Source organism: Amblyomma americanum, chromosome 1, assembly GCF_052857255.1.
Source record: "Amblyomma americanum isolate KBUSLIRL-KWMA chromosome 1, ASM5285725v1, whole genome shotgun sequence".
NCBI classification, from domain to species: Eukaryota; Metazoa; Arthropoda; class Arachnida; order Ixodida; family Ixodidae; genus Amblyomma; species Amblyomma americanum.
In genome coordinates this window covers 200,350,682-200,372,083 of record NC_135497.1, presented here as the reverse complement: position 1 = coordinate 200,372,083, position 21,402 = coordinate 200,350,682, and the positions used below count along the sequence as shown (strand labels likewise).

Genomic DNA, 21,402 nt, shown 5'->3' with positions numbered 1-21,402 from the left:
GCGGATGAGGAAGATGACGATCACCTCGGGGCGCTCGCTATCTGTTGCTATTTTTGGGCCGGGGAAAAGAATGCTTCGCAGAGGCTTGCTTTGGATGCAGGCATGATTTTAAAGAAAACTACAGGCTGTTTGAAACTAACTTCGCAATTCCGATCACGGCATATCAGCAGAAAAAATGTATGTAGAGCTGCATACTCAGAAAATTCAGTAGTTGGAACCGGCTGCAAACGGCGCAAGCAAACTCTCACCCTTACCTTTCTTTACTTGCCACTACATCGTAGTCAGTATTCACCATCTGAGCCAAAGCTTCTACCCACAATGGCCACTGCCTTATATGTGCTAATGTCCTCCTTGAAATGAAAATTTACCTATTTCAAACAAGGTACCATTAACGGGTTGACAAGTTTAAGCACCAAAAAAAAAAGAAGTTCATCTCAAATGTCCCATGGGTTCGAATTCAAGATGCATTTGGTACAGCAAACTAAAATTTGGGGTCTACACTGATATGTCCAAATGCATATCCTTCGTCTAAACATTTCTTCTAGCTCAATGGCAAAAATGGTGACAAATTGAAAACAATCATGCCAGTAAACAGTTCAGTGACAGACAACATAAAATATAGACAATTTATTTACAAAAACTTTGCACAGTACTAGATATAAATATATTTGATTGGTACGATACAATGCTAAGTGCCACCTATTACAAAAATGAGTTATGTGTGGCAAAGAAACTACACTTAATACAAGCTTATAGCAAACAGCCTTCCCCCTCCTTTTTTTTTTTCACTTAGTGCAGGTTCTAGGTCTGCTGCACAAGGCACACTGCATTCCAGAGGTCGCTTGCTACCCAGAATTGCAAAATTTCATCCCACATCATACTCCCAAAGGAAGCACTCAGATGAACACATTAGTTACACTTCAGTGCCTCTCAGTACAGTGCCATGAGCAGTGCAAGACCAGAAAGGCTGAACCGAGTACCGAGGATGAGTAGGTTTTGCCTGAAAGTTATTGCCAACCAATCACATGTACCTGCTACTGCTCACAAACTGGCACCCGCTTTTTTTCACGCTAGCACAGTCTCTGTGTACTAAACAATATGCATGCGGCATCCAAGATGCAAAAAGGAAGAGGAGGGGGAAAGCTTTTGTTGCACCCAATGTCAACCTTCTGATTGTGCAGACTCTACACGCTGGTTCATGCTCAAAAAGAAGCATCACACTGTGACAAATACATGCCATCCAGAAGCACTGGTAAGAAAGTGAACACACATGACATCCTTTTCTTCACTCAAGCTCAGTGCTGGCAGAAAATTTCTGAAACTAACATTAAAGCAAGAACACTGTTTCAAGCACAGGCTAGCACATCCTCATTCTGCTTTTCATGCACATTTTGCACACTTTTCAATAGTGTTTCTACAGCATTTGTGAATTCAAAAGAAAGAACCGAAGTTGCACAAGACAAGGGGTAAGCATCACACAGACTCACGTGAAATCATTTTGCATAAAGTATCATGTGACATGATGTAATAATTTTTCCATTTTAATGACAGACTGCAAAGGTCCACTTAGTTCAGGTGTCACAAACCAAACAAAAAAGCAGTCAACAACCCTTCAAATATGAATAGCATATATGCATGTATGTAATATATATGTATACATATACATATATATATATATATATCTATGTATTTAACATGTATAGTGTTCTCTATAAGCTCCTCTGGACAGTATTGCATGTCAGAATGCACATGTTTAAGTGTGCATCGATAGCGCTGAGCATCGCACTGCACAAGCCATGGTGCTCTCGCTCAATGACATGTCCCCGGGTGCATATGAAAATCAACAAACAAAAAGCTTTTTCACATAAGAAAAAGTGGTGCTCTTTGGTAATGGATCTGGGAGTGACAAAGTGGCCACCGGAGTCAAGTGGGGTAGGGTAACAAGTTTTTGCATCCCAAAACCAAGGATGACATCCAGACCACAAAAATAAATGGGTACAACATCAGCTAAATTTGCAGTATCCAAACATGCCAATGGCACATTTATGCTGCAAATCAAACTTTGTGTCAAAGTGTAAACAAAACAATACAGACTTTATACAACTAATGAAACAGACAGCTTTAATTAATCACTAGCAATCCCTGAAATGCAGTAGCTGGGCAAAAGCTGCAATTTGTACAAAACACAACGTGTCACTGCAGCTTTCATTGCAAAGCTATACATTCATTTTTTTTTTCTCTTAGTCTTATATGTACAAGCCATATTTTAGCTATAATGCATAAGCATTGCCTCATTCATGCAAACAGTAAATAATGAAATTTAAATGCAAAACTTGTATAACAGATGTGTATATATGCAGTACAAAACACAAACGGAAAGCCAAAGACTAACTTGAACAAAGTGTTCAAAGTGAGCCCTTGCAACCAGCTTCACCCAAGATGACATTTCAGCTGGAACATGCAAGCAAATAACGGCCGAGGGAAGTGGCAACACATTCTAACCTAGGCATATTAAAAGCCCTGCCATAATATGAGGCATGCTTTATTGTCTTACTGAAAATTTTCGGTTAGGTATACTTTTAGAGGAAACGAACGGGCTACTTGTGGCCATGCAATTTTACAAGGCATACAGCTTGCTCGGTTGCCTACAGCATGTGAGTGGTGCACTGCAGAACAAAGTGACATCCGAGCATTGGGGTTGAGGTTCAGAGACGCTTCTGCATGATACGCATCCAAACAGACATGCAAGCTGTACATACATGAGCACTATACCTCAGGCACTGCAGCTGCTGTTTGATTTTCCTGTCCATGTTACAAGGCACTCCGCAAGACAAACGTGGTGTGCTCTGTACAGTTCAAATCTATCAGCTAGTATATAGGCCATTTCCAGGTGTCTTGATAAAGTTATCCAAAAACTCTTCAGAATCCTCCTTAAAGGAACCATTATACAGTAAATCTCAAATAAGAACATACATTATTATTGATAATGCAAGTGGACTTCATTTAAAAATCCAACTTGCACAATACAGTCTCAATTACCTCACACAAAAAAAACAAATAGTATTGAATTAGACAAAGGGCGAAGGCCACACAACCTGCTTTAGTTATTCCTGTCAGAAAGTTTCTATAACAGTGTACAGTAAATCCTCATTAACTCAAAGTCATAAGATGGAGACAAGTTTTGACAAATATAACTTTCAACGAAACAAGCAAAGTACCAAGATTTTCAGTTTCCCAATTGTGCAATGTAAAGCTTGCATTTAGCTTCACTTTTCAACACAAACTCCACTATGTAAATTGACCATTTAATTACAGTGAAACAAGTCCCATGTAGCAGCGTGGCACTGCACGACCAAGAGAATGGAGTGCAACAATTGTGTGTCACTACCTGTGCTGCTGCCCTCCCCTTGGTCTTATTGCACCTCTTGGCCTGCCTTGTAGTCAGTGTCCTGGGAAGCAAACTCTGCCCTCAAGTCCCCAACCTTCTAAGCCGGCAGCAAAGGCGCTGCGTTGGCAATGGAAATGCGCAAAGTACAGAGCTGTGACAAGGGGCGTGTACTGTGGCACACTAGCACAGACTTGCTTGATGGTATGTGGCATGGTTGGCATGGTTTGCGGCATTACCTGCGGGTTGGCCGATGACCATTCTTCAATTTTCAAAGGGCAGATTTTTAGGTGTCTGAATTTCGCTATGAAAGCCTACCAAAATAAGCAGTAACAAACATATGACACCTATAGGGATTTGTTGCATGAAAAACTTTCAACTTAACAAACACTTGACGATTTGCGAGCTTGAGTTAATGAGGTTCAACTGTATCAACGCAAGCAGGTTATGTAGGAACGCATATGAGGCAGTTTTATAATGCATGCAGCCTATATCACAAGTATTTTATGAATATTTCGTAAGTACCATGTTATCACCAATATTTTCATGAGCTTCCAATGTTCATCAGTCAAAAGTTTCATAGCACTGTCGACTAATTTTTCGGACTCAGCGGAACCCAGAAAATTGTCTGAATAATTGAACCGTCCGAAAAATCTGTTAACTAAAAAAAGAAGAATTTTCTTCGAAAAACCGGCCTTAAAAATTGCGAAGTTCACAGCTCTCCATGTTCCGCTAGCAAGCGATAAAATTAGACTACCTGAGCCATAGTGATGCTTTTCTAATGTCCGCACCTATCATCACGATACCAGACAGTCAGCTCTAACGGGCAATGAAGCTTCCAAATACCGAGAGCCCAGCCCCCCCCCCCCCCCCCCCCCCCCCCCCCCCCCCACTGCTTCTGGTGCCCTGCCCCACAGGTGGCGTCGTCCAAGCCACAGCGGATGCTGCAGCTGCCCCGCTTTCAAAAAGATCGCGTGCTCTTTGTAATCCATATCGATGGCAACGCAGAGCATACCATTATCTCGAATGGAACGATGACGAACAAACAGCCAAGCCTATCCAAGCCAGTCCATTTGATTCACTCAATCAGTACCATCAGTGCCCGCCGACTCCGTTTAAATCCAAGATGGCGCCTTTCATGGTGGCGGAGAACGGGTTGGTTGTGACTGCAGTGCCCTTCTTACGTCTATATTAGGCCGAAAAAATGAACTTTTGTTAGAAAAACGATCTCCACAGTATCGTTGGCATCTATTTCTGTCTGGAAAATCGAACTTTTGGACTCCACCAAGTCCGAAATATTGGTCGTGAAATGTACGGTCTTGGCCAAAAAACTTAAGGCCACAGTGTCGAGCTGCAGCGAAATGAATGTTCCTAGAATGCTCCTTGTAGCGTCTCTCATAGCCTTATCGCTTTGGGATGTTAAGCCCCCATAACCTATAACCCACAGCTCCTCACCGAAGTCCGCAATATTAGGCAAATCCGAATTATTGAAGTCCAAAAAATCGGTCAGCTACTGTACATTAAAAAAAAAACAACTGGCCAGCATGTTCGACTACACAGGGTAAACAAAATTTGACAAAAGGCCTCCAACAAATTGGTGCAGTTATCTTCACTAAGTTTATCATTACTGCATCTCCAGCAATACATAGTGGGCTAACCTCTGTTGCTTGCATTGCAAATGCACTTCATGATACACTGTGGCCACAGAAGAACAAGTTCTACTGGTTTTTACAACCTTTAGAGTGAAATTCACAAAAAAGTTGTGCATTTAAATGACTTGCTCAAAAATTTGACAAGTACAGTGATGACAGTGCATATCTTTGCATTCGGTCAAGCTGTATCTTCTATAGTTCTGAGGAAGTAATGTCCAGATGCATGACCAATACTCAAAACCAAGCTGCTTATAATGCACAGAATTATAAGAATTATAAGGTCACCAGACTGGCACCAGAAAATGTACAAACCAAAGAGACAGAAGCCAAGAAATATACACAGATATTTGGTGAACATGGTGTAGAAAAATCCTCAGCACAAATGATATAAGGGCAGGAAGAATTTCATTTGTACTGCAAATTTTTCCGCACCACGCATAGGAGCCAACTGGCCCAAACAACCGTACTTTTGTTAAACAAATGGCTGTTCAATTTTGTTGAACCTCTGACACCAACTTTCCCAATAAGGCTGTAGTTGCACCAACCTAGTGACACTGACCCCAGTAACCAATGATAGAATTCGATGTTCATAATTGCTGAATAAACTAAGTTTTCCCAGTTAGACACCATGGGTAAGAGAGGTTACAGCCAGGAGTATCTGTGGTGTGGACTTGAAGCTAAGCGGTTGCCATTAAGCTTATAAAGTGAGAAAGGATTGCAAATGATCACATCACAGTAGTATCCATGTGGCCTTCAACTGTGCGTGAGTAATACATAGCGGCAATAGCAAATATCAAGCAATTTTTACCTGTGAATGACTTACTGACCCAATGGATAGGGAATGACTGTTTACCGCAATTCATTAAAGCAGTAAAGATGTGACATGTTCATAAGTGGCATACTACAGTGCAACTTATAATGTATTTAAACTCCATTTAAAACAAGCTTTTTTAGCATTCTGCCTCACAAAATATTCACGAAAAAAGAAAAAAAAGGATCTGACTTAAAACCCCATTTGGAGACTCCCTTCACCTGTGCCTTTCCTAGTATTGGCTCAAAAGACTAAAAGACCTCTCTTCTCATGCGTTGAAATCAAGAGACTGAGAATTACCTTCCTTAACCCATCTTCATGTGGTCTGAAAAATAAAAATGCTGGCGTGAGACCATTAAGATAGCTTTTAACAGTAAATACTGACCCCAATCATTTAAAAGCATATATGTACTGTTATTTTCTGTTTATCTTTTAAGGTGCGAAAGAAGAATGTTAAACAGCCTCAAAGCACTGTAGCATTTCTGTAACCATACATCAGGCCACAAATGTACAGAGGAAATATGCAAATTCTCACTCACAGCATCAAAGCAAGCAGACTAACCCTGAAATGGTTGCGTGAAATTCTGTTTGCTCAGTTTCAGTCGGGAACAATTTCAAGTCCACAGTGAGCAAAACATCACACAAAGTACACAAAGAAGGTAAAACTGCACATTCCATGATTCCCCCAAGGGGAGTCCCACCCCTTGCCTGAATGTGCTAAGTTATAGGAGAGCAAGTGAGAGGAAGTGCCAAAGATAAAGACCTCTGGTCTTTGCTTGGTGCCACATGGTGCGATACTACTACCACCGCCTCTCTCCTATCATACAGCCATATATCAAGGTTGTCCTAGAAAAAGCTTCTACTGTACTGCACACACGACGACTCTGCAATGTGCCTGCTAACTGGCTTCTTTAGATTCAAAATTGCATAAGTCGCAAGCCACCAAAGATGTGGTCATCCCTAAGGTGTTCAAGGGGGCTATGCAGGTTAGGCACTTGTCCTCCATGACCCTGATGAGCCTCTACTGATGGCATGCTTGGGCAGAGGTGATGGGCACAGGTGGTCAGCAGGAGCTGCTCCTGTATGTCGGTGGAGGTGGCGAGGAGGCACCGTTGGCCAGCAGCCGTGGATCCAGCTGTACCTGGTCTTGGTAGTGCTGGCGTAGCTGGGCAAGGGCTCCCAACAACCGCTGGTTGGCTGCATCCAATGTCTGGATCTTGCGCTCTTGGGCGTCGATCAGCTGCTGCTTGGCTCGAATCATGCCTTGCATCTCCCGCTGCTCCCGCCGCAACTCATCTTCTACAGTGATCAGCCTGCACCACATGAATTTCAGTGCCCTCATTATCCCTGTATTAAAGGCTGACCATGACCACAAATTCTGCAGGCATTAATAATGAATGTGATTGCCACATGTCAATAGAATTAGTTGCAGCCCTTAAAGCCATGCTAAGCTCTTGGCCTGGCATCAGAAGACATGCAATTTTATAAGAAATGAGTACAAATGCTAAGTAGCAGGCTGCTCTTTCACGCCTAAAAACCCACATTATTGAGCGTAAGTCAAACTTTCATTAATATGAAAAGGCGGGAAGCATGATGGCTTAAATGAGAGGGTTTGTGCACCTCGGCATGGTGCACAGAAAACAATGTCTTGCGCACTTAAACTGGGACCACCCTGCAAACAACACTGACAGCTGCCCTTGTTCTCACTTGTCACATCATGTTTCATAAAATAGAAACACCACACCTGTTATACTAAAACAATGTTTTGTAAGCCTAAACTCACCTACAGTATCTGCAATGAATAAGCTTGCTATGATGCTATTTGAGGATGTGGCTTTAAAATTTAGAACAAGAAAAAAAGACTATCAGGCGAGTCATAAAAAGAGCTTGCAGAATTGTACACAAGCACCAAGCTGCTTCTACAAGGATGGCTCACAATCACTGTGAATCACAAGAAATGCACAAGTTGTCGGGTGTACCTAGTAATGATGCTCTTCATCTGGAGGTCCTTTTCCTGGCGGCGCTGCTGTTGCTCCTCAGTGCTCTCAGCACCGAGCGAAGCTGTCAGTGGGTGCTGTTGCTGCTGCTGCTGCTGCAGCTGCGTCTCTGCCAGACTGAGCTTGCGCTGCAGCTGGCCCATGAGCCGCTTCAGCTGGGCGACCTCTCGCTCATACTGCGCAGGCAAACACACAACCACCACTGTGGCTCACAATGTGCAGAACACAAAGGGGCACTTCTGAGCACCCACCAATGCCAGAAAGGCACAGAGGGAGCAAAACAAAGAGAAAAAACGACGCTTCATCACCACATCAGCTGCCACAAAACACCTCAGTTTTCCGGTCCCTGCAGTATTAGGAGGTTGGTCGCTTGCATAGATAGGAAAGTAGCCACTGTAGCTTTCAAGAGCAGTGAAATTCAAAAATAGTTCTCTACATTCTTCTGTGTATCCCTGTTCATAATGTCTAATATATATTTCAGCCTAGTGTTTAGGTGTCACTAAAAGAAAATTCAGCGCATGTTTCACATAGAATGATCACTAAATGTCTCAAACACAGTGAAGCACTGCAAAAGAGTAGTAATCCAGTTTTTGCAAAAATGGCACCCATTGCTGCTTCAGTCACTCTCACATGCAATAGAGAGTTTCAGAATAGCGCATGCACGTTTATATGCGCTAAACGCAAGAATTTTGTGGGTCGTTATGCTGTATGTCACATTTTTTTCAGTTTCAGTTTATGTGTTTCATTCTGATTTACAGAAACCGGAGCAAAGGCATAAGGCAAGAAGCCTGACAAAGGCCTCTGCTCTGTATGCAGTCAGCAGACAGGCATCAGAAACATACAATTGATTCCCTTGTTAGGGGTCAAAAGGGATAAAACAAGCAACACAGAAAGGCCATAAATGCTAGCAAAAAAACAAGAACTACATATAGAACTACAATTGCGAACAATTGATTCCCTATTTAGGGGACAAAAGGGATAAAACAAGCAACACTGAAAGGCAATAAATGCTAGCAAAAAACAAGAAAAAATAAATCAAATGAATTCAATGTTTTCTTGCAATATTACATTCTTAAGGAACTTTTTGGGAATTGGCTTGCTGAAATCAAGCAGTTTTTCAGTGCAATTTAGTAGAGACGGTATTTGGAACTGTACGTGTTGCCTACCGTAGTTTGACCGAACTATAGGGATTTTTCTGCTATGCGTGCGGAAGCAGTACTCTGCAACGGGGATTGCTGTGCTGTAAAGTTTCTGGTTCTGAACATGTAGCAAGAGCCTATAGCAGTATAATTGGTTAGGCTTTATCAGGGAATACTTTCTGAATAATGGATCTGTCGGTAAATATTGTGGCTGCCCGTGGTAGTTTTCAAACATGCGCAGGTTTCAAACATGCCTTAGTTCCACCGTTCGTGTGCTCAAACGCAGACGCAGCCAGTCACAGTTGCGCCATCTTGTTTTTATAAAGTTAACTGTTTTTGTCAACAAATCGGCATCTTTTTTTAGGCATGAAAGCTGATAAATCACCAAATGAAATGAAAAAGGGGAAATTTATTGCCCATCAATTTTATTATAGGTGAGATAGGATGAAGCGAAAGTTCTAGGCACCATTTATAGCCACTAGACATAGTGAAAAATATAGTGACAACGATGAATTCACTGCGAAGCGAGGGCCCTGCATCAGAGCGTCGTCATGTTGGCATGCAGTTCTAGCCTTGCAATTACAGCTTATGATCTCTACTGTGTATTTGCTCAGTGCTACTGATAGAAAACTGGCACTGTTGCGCTAATGTTGATTCAGTGCTTCCTTATGGTTTGTAGAAATCGTTTTCTTCATATTTCCACTGGTGGTGTGCCACAGTGTTTGTAGATATGTCTTCTCGTGAGAACAGCAGGCAAAAATCAGATGATGAGGCGTGTTGGAACATGTTTAAGAACTTTCTGCTCCCCTGATTGGCTGAAAAGACCAGCAGCTTTCATACCGCTGCAAGTTAGTATTCAGGGTGTCTCATGAGCAAGTCTTTTAAAGTACCCTGACTTTTCCATGTTTTCACTATTTCAGTCAAGCTTTCTTGACCACTGAAGATGCACAAGAAGCTAATCCAGCCGATGATAAAGAATGGTATACATAAACTATTACATCAAAAAACTATTTACATAAAACTACAAATGGTGCATTGAAAATAGATTTAGTCTTTCCATTCAACACAGCTTATTTTTTGATGACTGAGGTCCAGCTTCAAGCTGTGATTTATGAAGGACTGTTGCTTCCTCTCTTCCAGCTCTTTAATAATGGTGACTACCTTTTTTTTCTTTAGGTTTGTGCACTATACTTTGGCGCAAGGACTACTTACAAAAAACAGGACAAGACAGGTACGTGCGCAATCTTTCAAATGTTTATTAAATGTACTGCTCTCCTTATATACTCACATGCAAAGAACAAATGTACAAACACGTATGGGATGCAACATGTTAAGTGCTAATTCATGAAACCGTAACCCGTGATACAAGACGATAAGTGCTATACATGAAACCGTAGCCCATGTATCACCACTTTCCATCGCGCTGCTTGTTAACAATTGAATCTCGCTGTGCATCAGCACTATTAACGGATCGCTTACGCATTCTCTGGAACCGGTACATGCCATTAAACAGCAAATGCATTTCCACAAAAACACCGAAAAAGAAACAGACTTACTGAACACAAGCATTTTACTGCTCATCATTTGTCATATCCTTAAGGCAGGGGTCCCATGCTTGCGCGACCACTGGCCGTTTTTCATAATGCTTTAGTACTCCCGTTATGATACAAGTTTTAGCTCATTAGAAAGATAAATATATTGAAGTTTCAACGGTATACATGGTTAATAGCAATAATTGCTGGTACGAGTGGAGTGGGCAAAAAACGTAGTGCATAAAGCAATACTTTTGTTCTACCTGCCTCCTTGCAGGATGCGCTTGGGAAAAACTTGTACCAAAAAAGAGGGCTGCTTGTACACCATTTAATTGAAATGTTAAGCTTGTTATGTTTAGAGTGGTTTTTGGCTCCAGGGAGCAGTTATTTAGAACCAGCACTCTAAAAAGACCAAAAACAACAAATATGACGTATATTAGGGGTTCAATAGCTCTCTGTCCAATCGACAAAACACATGCATATTTGGCACATCTGTGGGATGTGCATATTTCGTTAAGTGTACGAAATTTTTTAAGAGCTGCTCTTTGTAGTTCTCTAGTTTTCCCCTCGGTTGGAGGTCTGGCACTATGTAACCAGACCTCCGTGAGTAGTACAAAGAATATACAGTTGTGCCTCGTTAATATTGCTATCCACCTATGTGACAATATGAACACTTTGTTTCCCAGGAAAAACTGCCCATAAAGCGAGTCGTCCGTAGTAGCAAAACATGAAGAAAAAAGTACGTTCAGAAGAAACACTTAGTGATTAAGACCTGCTCCTGCGCATAGTGGTGGCCAGTGAAGTGGAAATCAAGACAAAATCCTGGAAGCTCCAACTGTGTTATACTGGTCGCCCTAGTGTTAAAATTGTGAGTGCAGTTTGAAGTACCTAGTCGTCCATCAGGCACGTGATGGCCTCTCATTGCACGATGACGTCTCCTATTAAGACTGTTCATTTCTCACAAACCACTAGTACATATATTTGTACTCAGCCGGCTGAGAGCTTGTGATTGTGGCTGTCAACGTAGCAAAAGCAGCAGAGAGAGTTTTCGTCACAGCCATTTATGTAATATGGCAAATGTAAAGGTGCACTGTGCGTCACCATGGCTATGTATAGTATGAGACTACACAAAAGAAAGCCATCACTCAGCCATCTGGACTTTCGCGCTCACTTCCACTGGTGTCCTGCACTAAAAATGCACTCAGCGCTGTGTTGTGTTGTTTCTTTTCTCTCTGCAGTGTTTCGCACTGTTTTCGACATTAATCATGAACCAAATGACCCAACAATCCTCCCTTTTGCGGTCAAAATACAGGAAAGGAAAGATCTGGCTAGGGCAGTCAAGGTTTTGTTCTCAGTGCTGTCCATGTTAATGCGACAAAAATACACGGGTTCCAATCGTTCTACGCATTTTCACCCTGTCCATTGTCTGGACAGTGAGTTTCCGTATTAACGAGATGTAAATATATTGAAAAAGCTTGGTGCTCAAAAATTCGAGTTGTCCATATTAATGGGGTCATATTAACAAGGCACAACTGTATCAGCACTTTCACTTCCAATAAATCCCAGTCAGCACTTGTCGCTGCAAGGCCTGATGAGCTTTTCTGGTGCTTGTAAACTTCATACCACATTTGCGCTGTCCTTAGCATGGAAGAAACTTTGTAACATATTCATTCCAGTGACAGCAAGGGCAAAAGTAGCCAAAATCTCATTGTCATCCTGGTCATTTTCATTAGCTTCCCCCTATCACACTTGTGCACCACGGAGGAGCCAATCTGGCAGCTGACTGCTGCTGTACTTATACTATTTGTTTCGAGTCTCCCCAGGCCTGGCCCACTTGTATGTTAACACAACTATGGTCGGTCACTAAATGTATCATACGATCAGAATTCATCGAAATTGACAACTTGCAAAGTCGCAGGAAACCTGACTTACAGAAAGATATTTCTGAAACCAAAAACCCTTGTTCAAAGACTGCATTCCCGCATTCTTTATCAAAAAGGAATGGGGGGAGATGCCCCTTAATCTGCATGAAAGGTAATTTGTCGAAACTACACAATGGAGTCGCCAAACAATGCTTTCTAGTGACTAAAATTTCCACCGACGCTAGGGCACAATGGTGCCACCCCCTCGCCAGCACTGGTCTCTAGCTTATTTACAATCAATACTTGCACTCTCCCCTTTTGTGTTCACAGCAGGGGTGCAAATGCAAGGAGCAAGTAGAGACTGGTACACATGAAGAGAACATACGATTGTACCCTTTTGACAACTGCCCTTTACACTTTATCTCGAAAGCTGGTGGCAGGCAAGAGGGATTCAGGCTCACACAGATTACGGGGCATCCCCCTTGTCTCCTTTTTGAAAAAGAAAACAATGGAGGGCAGCTGACCCATCTCCCCTAGTGCTAAGACCTTTTGTAGGCAGAGCAGTAAGTGAAAACACAGTATGAGAATGAGGAGTTTTGATCAGAAAATATCTTCATGTAAATCAGCTTTCCTGCAAATCTAAAAGATGTCAATTATGAACGGTTTTACAGGGAAATTTGATTATCCAGAAACATATTAATCAGAACAGAAACAACGTAACTCTACGGGACATTTTATTTTGATTATGATTTTGGGTGTATGAACTTTTCCTGGAAAACTGTACAAGGCGGGAACGTATCAATGAGCTTCTACTGTAATTTCCAACAGGTTTTAAGAGCACTAAAGGCAGCAGCTCCGTTGGGTTCAAAATCCAAAGCTCATTGTCCAGAAGTGTCAGTCTGTACAGACTGGTTGGTGGCAGGTGGCAGTTCAATTAAGGGGGAACACTGGTCATTGGGACCAAAAAATGACCCAAAAATCGATTTTCTAAAAATGACATTTCTGGAATCTACACCTATTGTTCTCCAACTCTACCAATTTTTTCCTTCAGGAAATCAGTATTTTGATTACAAAATTAAATTCAAATCATAGTGTGGGCTGAATACGTGCAGGAGCCGACGATTTAATGGCATGAAAATTTTGGACACTTGGCTGTTTTAGTATGCTGATATCTCAACATCAAGGACAGATAGAGATGTCATATTAGCTGCTAAAGGAAGCTGAAGGCACAATGTGTGCAATAATCGGGCCATTGCATCAATAACTATACTGCAAAAGTGAATACTGCGAAACTTGTGCTATTAATACTCACACAATTTATATTAAATTGCTCAAAAACAGAAATAGGCAGAGGCTTTTGATTTAGGTGGGACATTCTATGCAACTAATGCGATCAGAGACTACGGTGGCATTCGCCGTTTTTTGGAGAAACAGGAGACACCCAGTTTCAGTCCATCTAAACATGTCCCACTAGAACATATCCACAGTGGGCACTTGCAGAATACAGGCTCAAAAGTCAAGTATTTTGTAGTGCTGCCTACATTCATTTGAAAAAAAAAAAAAAAAAAAAACATTTTTTATTTTATAGGTATACAAATCTTTATTCCCATTCTGTTACAAGGGATGAAAAACCTGAATTAAAGATCAGTTTCCTTCCCTGCCACAGAGATTCAAACTCTTTACTTTGCTGATGACAGACGCTGTCAAAGGTGATTGTGCGCCAAGAAGAAGCAAATGGCCTGGTTGAGCAGCAACCAAAATGAAAGCTGCCGTCAGTCGGGCACTGCAGGCCACAGGCATGCTAACCAATCGCATTGTTCGCATTAAGCTGGTGTTGCTATAGAACCTATTTTGTGATGCTGACAATGAAGTCCTTGTTAGAACTGCAGATTCCAATTTACAGAACCAAGCCCAAAAGGCATGAGAATGTTTTTGAGCCAAAAATGAACCTGAACTAGCCGTTTGCAGTACTGCTAAAAGTGACTGATTTGATTCTTATTGCATGTTTAGTTTTTTTGTATCTCTCATAGCCCATGTGCCATTTAGAGACGTTAAAACCCATATACTACACACCATACCAGTTTTTTTTTTCGTTTTGTTTTTCTTCTGTGGAAGAATTGTACTAGCAGCTGTGAAACACAACTGATCTTAATAATTAGATGTATATTCCTTTTCTTTCTTCATAAATGCAGGCCGGCAGGCTCACTCATGAGCTTACTCATTTCACCGCACTCACGCTATAACATCTGTAAATGCAAGCGATCGGATGTGAGTGACTGTGGGTACGAGTAGGCTTAAGCATGAGTGAATTAAGAGAATAAGAATGTGAGAAGTGAGTTTTTGCCTGGACGGCATGAAGGGAAAGTAGACTGATGGAAGGACGCGCCGATTACTTGCAGAAAAAACGACAGCAGTGCAAAAAATGAGGAAAAAGATAGAGACAGAAGAGTGCTGAACTAACTGCTCTATTTTCAGAGCTGGCCTGCCTCTTTATCTTGTCCGTCCTCACTTTAACGCGACAATGCCAAGACTCCCATTCTGCAGAAAATTTGTCGTTGGCGTTATGAGTGAAAAATCCCCAGAGAAGCAACCTAGGTCAGGTGACCTTGCGGCGTCATCACAGCCTATCCACTGGACTGTGAACAAACTGATCGCCGTGGCAGGTAGCAGTTAAATTAAGGGGGAAACACTGGTCATTTGGACCAAAAAATGACCCAAAAATCGATTTTCTAGAAATCAAATTCCTTGAATCTACAGCTATTTTTTCATTCAGGAAATCAGTGTTTTGACTACAATATTAAATTCAAATCGTAGTGTGGGCTGCATACGTGCAGGAGCAGACGATTTAATGGCATGAAAATTTTGGTCACCTGGCTGTCTTAGTATGCCGATATCTCAACATCAAGGACAGACAGAGATGTTATATTGGTTGCTAAAGGAAGCTGAAGGCACAATGTGTGCAATAATCGAAGCACAACTGTTCAATCACGCTTCAAAAATTTATAATTTTGCAGTCTATCAATGCACGATATACACACCTTTGGTGTTGCTATCCTAAGAGCTGTAAAATTACTAATGAGGGTAAAATGAAAAAACTGCTTTGAGTACTGCACTCTTTACTCACCATATTATGTAGCCATGGATTGTAAATTTTTTTTTTTTTATTGAAGTTTTTTTCTGCACTGACGTACTAATGAATGACCAAATAAAATTTAATTGTCTTAGGAACTAACCAACTTATAGTAAATGTAATTTCAGATTTGAAATCAGTACAAAAACTGAGCAAGGTTATAAGGTTTCATTAGGATTGGGCTAAAAATAACGAAAATAGGTTTGAGACCAGTGTCTCCCCTTAATGATTGGTCATGAGAGGTTGCTCGGAAAGAGTAACCTGGGTCACACAAGCCCCATCAGTGGCAGCACCTGCCATCACAGGGCAGTGACACATTGCTTAAGCACTGCACCACTGTGCCAGTATTAGTATAAGAACCCAGGATCTATGAATGTTAAGTTGAGAATGACCAATTCCACATATATGGGCACTAACCTATTATACTCTTAAGGCGGAGCTTAAGTGTCCCTTCCAAATTTTTTGCGCTGCTACCATTTTTTCACTATGCTGTGTTGCTAAATGTCATGCACGTTTGTTAATGTTCTAAATCCCATCACTCAAGTACAACTTTTGCCAAAAGTTTTTGTTTACGACAGATAAGGAAACTAGCAAGTACAAAACTATTAACAAGTGACTGACTCACGAGAAAACCTGCAAAAATCAACCCCAGACCCTGCCAAAACCATTTCTCTCAATCTTAGTGTCCCCACCCTTGGTACAGCGACGGCAAATTGCCATAATTTGATCTCATGTGATTTTGAACTCAGCCAATGAATCAACATAACAAAAAAAGTGGTCAGGTTTTAATGCAGTTAAACTGAGTAGCCGTGCAATAGCATGTGTTTGGCCTGGTTGGCTCATGGTTTTGCTTTGCTGGGTCATCGGCACGTCTGGCGACAATATTTGAATCAGGTTAAGCTCTGATCTGTTCGCGCCACAGATGGAAATTGATGAAGATGACGATGTGCAATGTACAGTGCAAATGTGTGCTGCAGTTTAACACAAAGCGTGATCAGCTGCTGCGACAGCCCAGTGCTCTCGTGCCGTGGCCAGCGAAGCTGATCTGTTCGTGTTGCCGCAGGTTCGAAACCCAGTTGCAGCAATATCTATTTTATTTCTGCATCCTCAAGGTCAGGGACGCCACATGATTCTTGGTTAGGTTTGACCCTGTGAAGCAGTGCTTTCGCACTACACTAAAAAGTTGGGATGACGCTTAACCTACCTCTAAGAGTACAATGCGATAGCAACAGACATCCCTCCTGCGTAAGTACTTCTCTTGCATAAGTTCATAAATCGCGGGAAGTCTTCATACCACTACTGGCACAGTGGTGCAACGGTTAAGCAATGCGCCACAGCCCTGGCATGTGGCTGTTTCGAACAAAACCACCAGTGGGGCTTGCGAGACCCAGGTTGCTCTTGCCGAGCTCTCGTAAGACAAATTTTTACACAGATGGCTCTTCGGGAGGCTGTTTATGTCTCGACCAATGAGCTGATGTGCAGTGCCATGGTGGGCAGGTAGCAACTGCATTGAATTTATTTGAACTATTTCATTGCCACCTGCTTTATCGTGAACACGGATGCACGCATGGACACCGACTGTTTTCGAGAACGGGTCCTCTAATGCAATTACGTAAAAATCTCTTCCCAACCGGTACGGTGCTACAATTTCTTTTCACTACTTTTGGAATCCCACTCATTTCAAAATCTTTGCAAAAACACACTCATTTTCCCATGTGGCTAATATATTTACAGTTACCACCTGTGCCCATTGTATCCATGCAGACTCCTGGACAAGCTACGATTAAGGCAAGCTCATTTACACAAGCCACTTAACGGCACCCTTTGATCTACGTATACCCCCGCATGCAGAACTCCTTGAGCGCCAACAGTAATACTGAGCACCCTAGCTTGCGCTATTATCGAAAAACACCCATTCAGTCTCAGCAGTCATTAAGTGTGGGAGTACACTTTTTTTTTTACGTGTTCGGACTATGAATGACACGCAAGGAGTGACACCCCCCCCCCTCGAACAGCAACACTACGAAAATTAGCTGAAGAGCTAAACGCAAACCTTAGCCGCTTGTTACTGCACCTGTGAGTTGTCTGGACATGCACGCTGTGCTAGGGTAGGAGAGCCAGAAAAAGGGCTGCTTTACCACTAGCATCGGCAGCTAGGCTGTAAATAAATTTCGCATCCCTTCTCATGTCCAAAAGGTAATCAAATACTAAAATGACACTGTCCACATGACAACATGTGCAAGAAACTTCACTGGGAGTAGATGTGAGTGCCGGTGAGTGGTGGATGTGAGTATGGGAGAGAGCGTGTGGGCGAATGAAAATATTCGCGAGTGTGAATGAATCACCTCTCATCATGCTGAGGTGGACTCAGTCAGACAGACCCACTTAAAATTGCACCAGATGTCACTTTAGTTAAGTCATGGATTACTAATGACATGTGGCAGGGATATCCATCTTTAATTTTTTGCTTTTCTTTAGTTTATAAGTGCTCTATTTTTAGTTAGCGCAACCTTTCTCATTAGAACAAGGTACTCAATCTAGCTAGGCCATGTTCAATTTTTTCTGTGTTGCAGTAAAAGTATAATAAGTAACAATGACAATGAGTGAAATACTTGTGCGCAATTACTGCATTTACTCAAATGTAAAGAGATTTTTCAACCAATATTATAAGTTAAAAGTCCCCCCTCATGTTATAATCGAATATTATGCGGAGACAAAGGCACACTATGCCATATTTACTTGCATATTGGTTGATGCGTCGTGCAGGTTGGCCCCCAACTTCGGGAAACAGGAAAAGAAACAAACAAACAAAAGTCAGAATGCCATATTAGTTGACCAATGGAAGCTCCGAACTGCAAATATCTAAATCGGGTAACCAGCATGGTGCATCACATATCGGAGCTGCTGCAGAGCATTGAGAAACTCATTATCGGAGATGGCACACTTGTGCACCAAGCGTGATTTCAATGCATTGTGCTAGGGAAACGCGACAGAACATGTGATTTGTAAAGACCTTCCATTCATTCTATTACAGTTTGGCAGACACCCTCAACATGCTTAGCACCGTCAATGCCGCATGGTAAAGCAGTAATCTTCTTCGGGTGCATGGAAAGCTTGGTGTTGCTATTACATGCGAAAAGGGAGTCTTCGCTGCTTTCCTCGGTATCGGGATCCGACGCACTTTTCAGCGACATCGAGCTGGTGCGCTGCTCCGCAATTTTCCAATGGCTCCATGTGTACAAAGCGATGCATTTAAATGTTGCTGAGAATGGCTATCAACATTCGGGAGGCATGGCTCGCCCAGTGGTTGAGATATTGGAAGTTTTATTTTTATGACAAGGCCTCTGAAGTGCACGGTCGACACGGTGATGTCCCGGCGGAACTCCGTGCTTATCTTTGTGCCGGCCTTACCCAAGAATCTTTTGCCCGGCTCAATAGAAGAGGCACAGGAAACCTTCACATAGCAACCGTGGCAGCAACTGCCATACCTTGTTAATGCTCAAAAGTGCCCTCGCCTTCCTTAGAAATCTAGCTACAGGAAAGCAGTTTTTTTAGGCACTTCATAAATTTCTACCAGTCTTTCTGTATACTTCGGCCACGCTCCTCAAGTTACATTTGTGTACTTTATCTTTCCGTTTCGTGCCTACAATGTCAACGCTCACATTACAATTATGGTTGCTTTACATTTGAGAAAATACAGCAACTGGGTGCCTTTCATGGCTGCACTTTTGCAATTTATTATATTTAAACCCTTTGAAAACACTCTGATTTGAAAGCAATTTTTATTATCTAGTCGCTTTGAAATAAAAAAAATATGATATTCACACACCTCTAGTTTTTAGTTCATAACATATTTATCTGTACACAATTAGAGGGAAATGCAAAGCTTGGGACCCTGTGTGGTGATGGATATAAAATGTCAGGTTTGAACTGCTTTGGATTCAATTGGTTTCTACTGACCTCCAGCTAGATTCTATTGAACTTTACTGCACAGTAAATTTCATTCCTGAAACTGCTCGTGATGACGCTCAGAAGAATTCACACTTGGAACATCTAGAATAAGTCTAAGAGCCTCACTGATATGCTTTTTGCTACTGACTGGTGCAGACTAACAGAATGTAATGCAAAATTGCTTCCTTAACACTCATATACTGATCCCCACGAAACAGTAGAGAAGGTCACACCTACAACTAAAAGCCAGCTGCACCGATACTTACTTCACGAAGGCTTCTGCAAGCAAGCCTCTCATCGCCCTCTCGACTCCTTCCAGCCAATTCACCAGCAGCCCTGCAACAGAGTGCATAGCTACATGTCATATGCACTCTTTTGTTCTTTCACTTGCACTGCTTTGCTGAAACAACACAACTAATTGCAAAGTGCAAGCTCCAGGAATTCCAACCATGTCCTAATCTAAACCACTATTGCTTGCAACCATGCTTTACACAGAAGGGCAATACATGACTCTTGTCATGTATTGCAAAACATTTAGCTTAGTACCAGGTAAAGTGTGCAACCGAATGCTCCATACATTTGTAAATTTTCATTCCCCCCACCCCCAAAAGAGAGCAGCCCAGAATGCAGCACCCCTTCTCCACTCTTCACGATATGGAAGAGAATCTCACTGGCATGTTAAACAAAAAAAAAAAAAAAAAAAAAAAAAAAAAACACACAAAATGTATTACTCAAGAAAATGGATGATCCAACCTGCCCAAGATTTCAAAATTAACTATTAAATGCGCTACAAAGGCATTTATTGACAACATCACTAGACAAAAATGCCGATTAGCATTTCTTGACACAAGGTCTGAACAGCTCCTTTTCTAGTCCTTGCAAAATTCAGTCCACGTTTGTGCTGTTCTTAGCGCATATGAAACTTCTCAAAGCATCTGGTCTGTTGACGGCAATGGGAAAAGTAGCCAGGATCTCCTCGTAGTTGTTTACAGATGCTTCGACCCCTTGCACTATAATTCAAGGGGTCGAAGCTTTGCCCGTACTACCCCAGATGGCGGGGCCTGCGGCACGCTCGCCACTATGATCATCATCGTATCTGTGTCTGCCTATGTGCTCTGTATGTGAAAGCCAGGCAATGACCATATTACATACGTGCTCCGATGCACACTTCGGCACGTGCCCTGCTCAGCCACTCGTGACCGCGATACAATTTTTCTTCAGGTTCGTTTCCAGACAGCAATGAAATTTCGTTACACTGAAAGTGCGGCAAAATCTACTTGGTTATATACTGATGATAAAAATACATGGTGTTCTGAGGACGCGAAATTATAAAAACTGAAATACCATATTTACTCGCGCAATGAACACACTTTTTTTCCAGAAAAGTTGACATCCGTTTGGGGGGGGCGGGGGGGTCATTACGCGGGGAAAAAAAAGATTCAACAGATTTATTTGGAAGGGTCGATATTTCATATCATACCTCCGTCGGTCCGACCTTCGGTAATCAACAAACAGGCGCGGTCAGACACGAACACGGGCCCTGAAGGTCAGGCGTGCGTCTTTTACTAGAGGTTAAAAAACAAAGGACTGTGACGAGTGCGTAATGCGAATGACTTAGCTTACAGCATACAATGTCTTGGCGCTCTGCCAAGTTCGCCCGCCACCGCGCTCTCCCCCTCCCCTCCCCCCACACCTCTGGCAGGAGCTCTTCTCAAAAGATAAACAAGCAAGTGATGTTATCGGGGCCGGCAGCATCTTCCAAGGTCTGCGCTGGGACGGCTGAGGAACCAGCTACAAAAAGCTAAAGGCGAAAAAAAAAGTAAATTCTGACCGACAAAGTGGGGGGCGGGTTCATTATGCGAGTGGGTTCATTACGCGAGTAAATACGATACTTCATTACATCGAAGATTTCGTCACACTGAAGTTCATTACACAGATGTTCA

The 21,402-nt window shown here is 42.2% G+C and overlaps 1 protein-coding gene across 6 annotated transcripts in view; it reads right to left on the bottom strand.

The window, feature by feature from the left end:
• Nucleotides 1-5,976: 5,976 nt before the first annotated feature.
• raskol (Ras GTPase-activating protein raskol) overlaps nt 5,977-21,402 on the bottom strand; it is a 103,573-nt gene continuing 88,147 nt past the window's right edge. For 4 of the 6 annotated variants that reach the window (XM_077648261.1, XM_077648262.1, XM_077648259.1 and 1 more), the window contains 4 exons: nt 19,726-19,795; nt 18,248-18,286; nt 7,828-8,021; nt 5,977-7,161 (listed from right to left, as the gene is read on the bottom strand). In XM_077648261.1, coding sequence (XP_077504387.1) covers nt 6,912-7,161; nt 7,828-8,021; nt 18,248-18,286; nt 19,726-19,795 — 553 coding nt within the window. In that variant the 3' untranslated portion in view covers nt 5,977-6,911. The remainder of the gene's footprint in view (nt 7,162-7,827; nt 8,022-18,247; nt 18,287-19,725; nt 19,796-21,402) is intronic. The other 2 variants (XM_077648263.1, XM_077648260.1) reach the window with 1 other exon arrangement.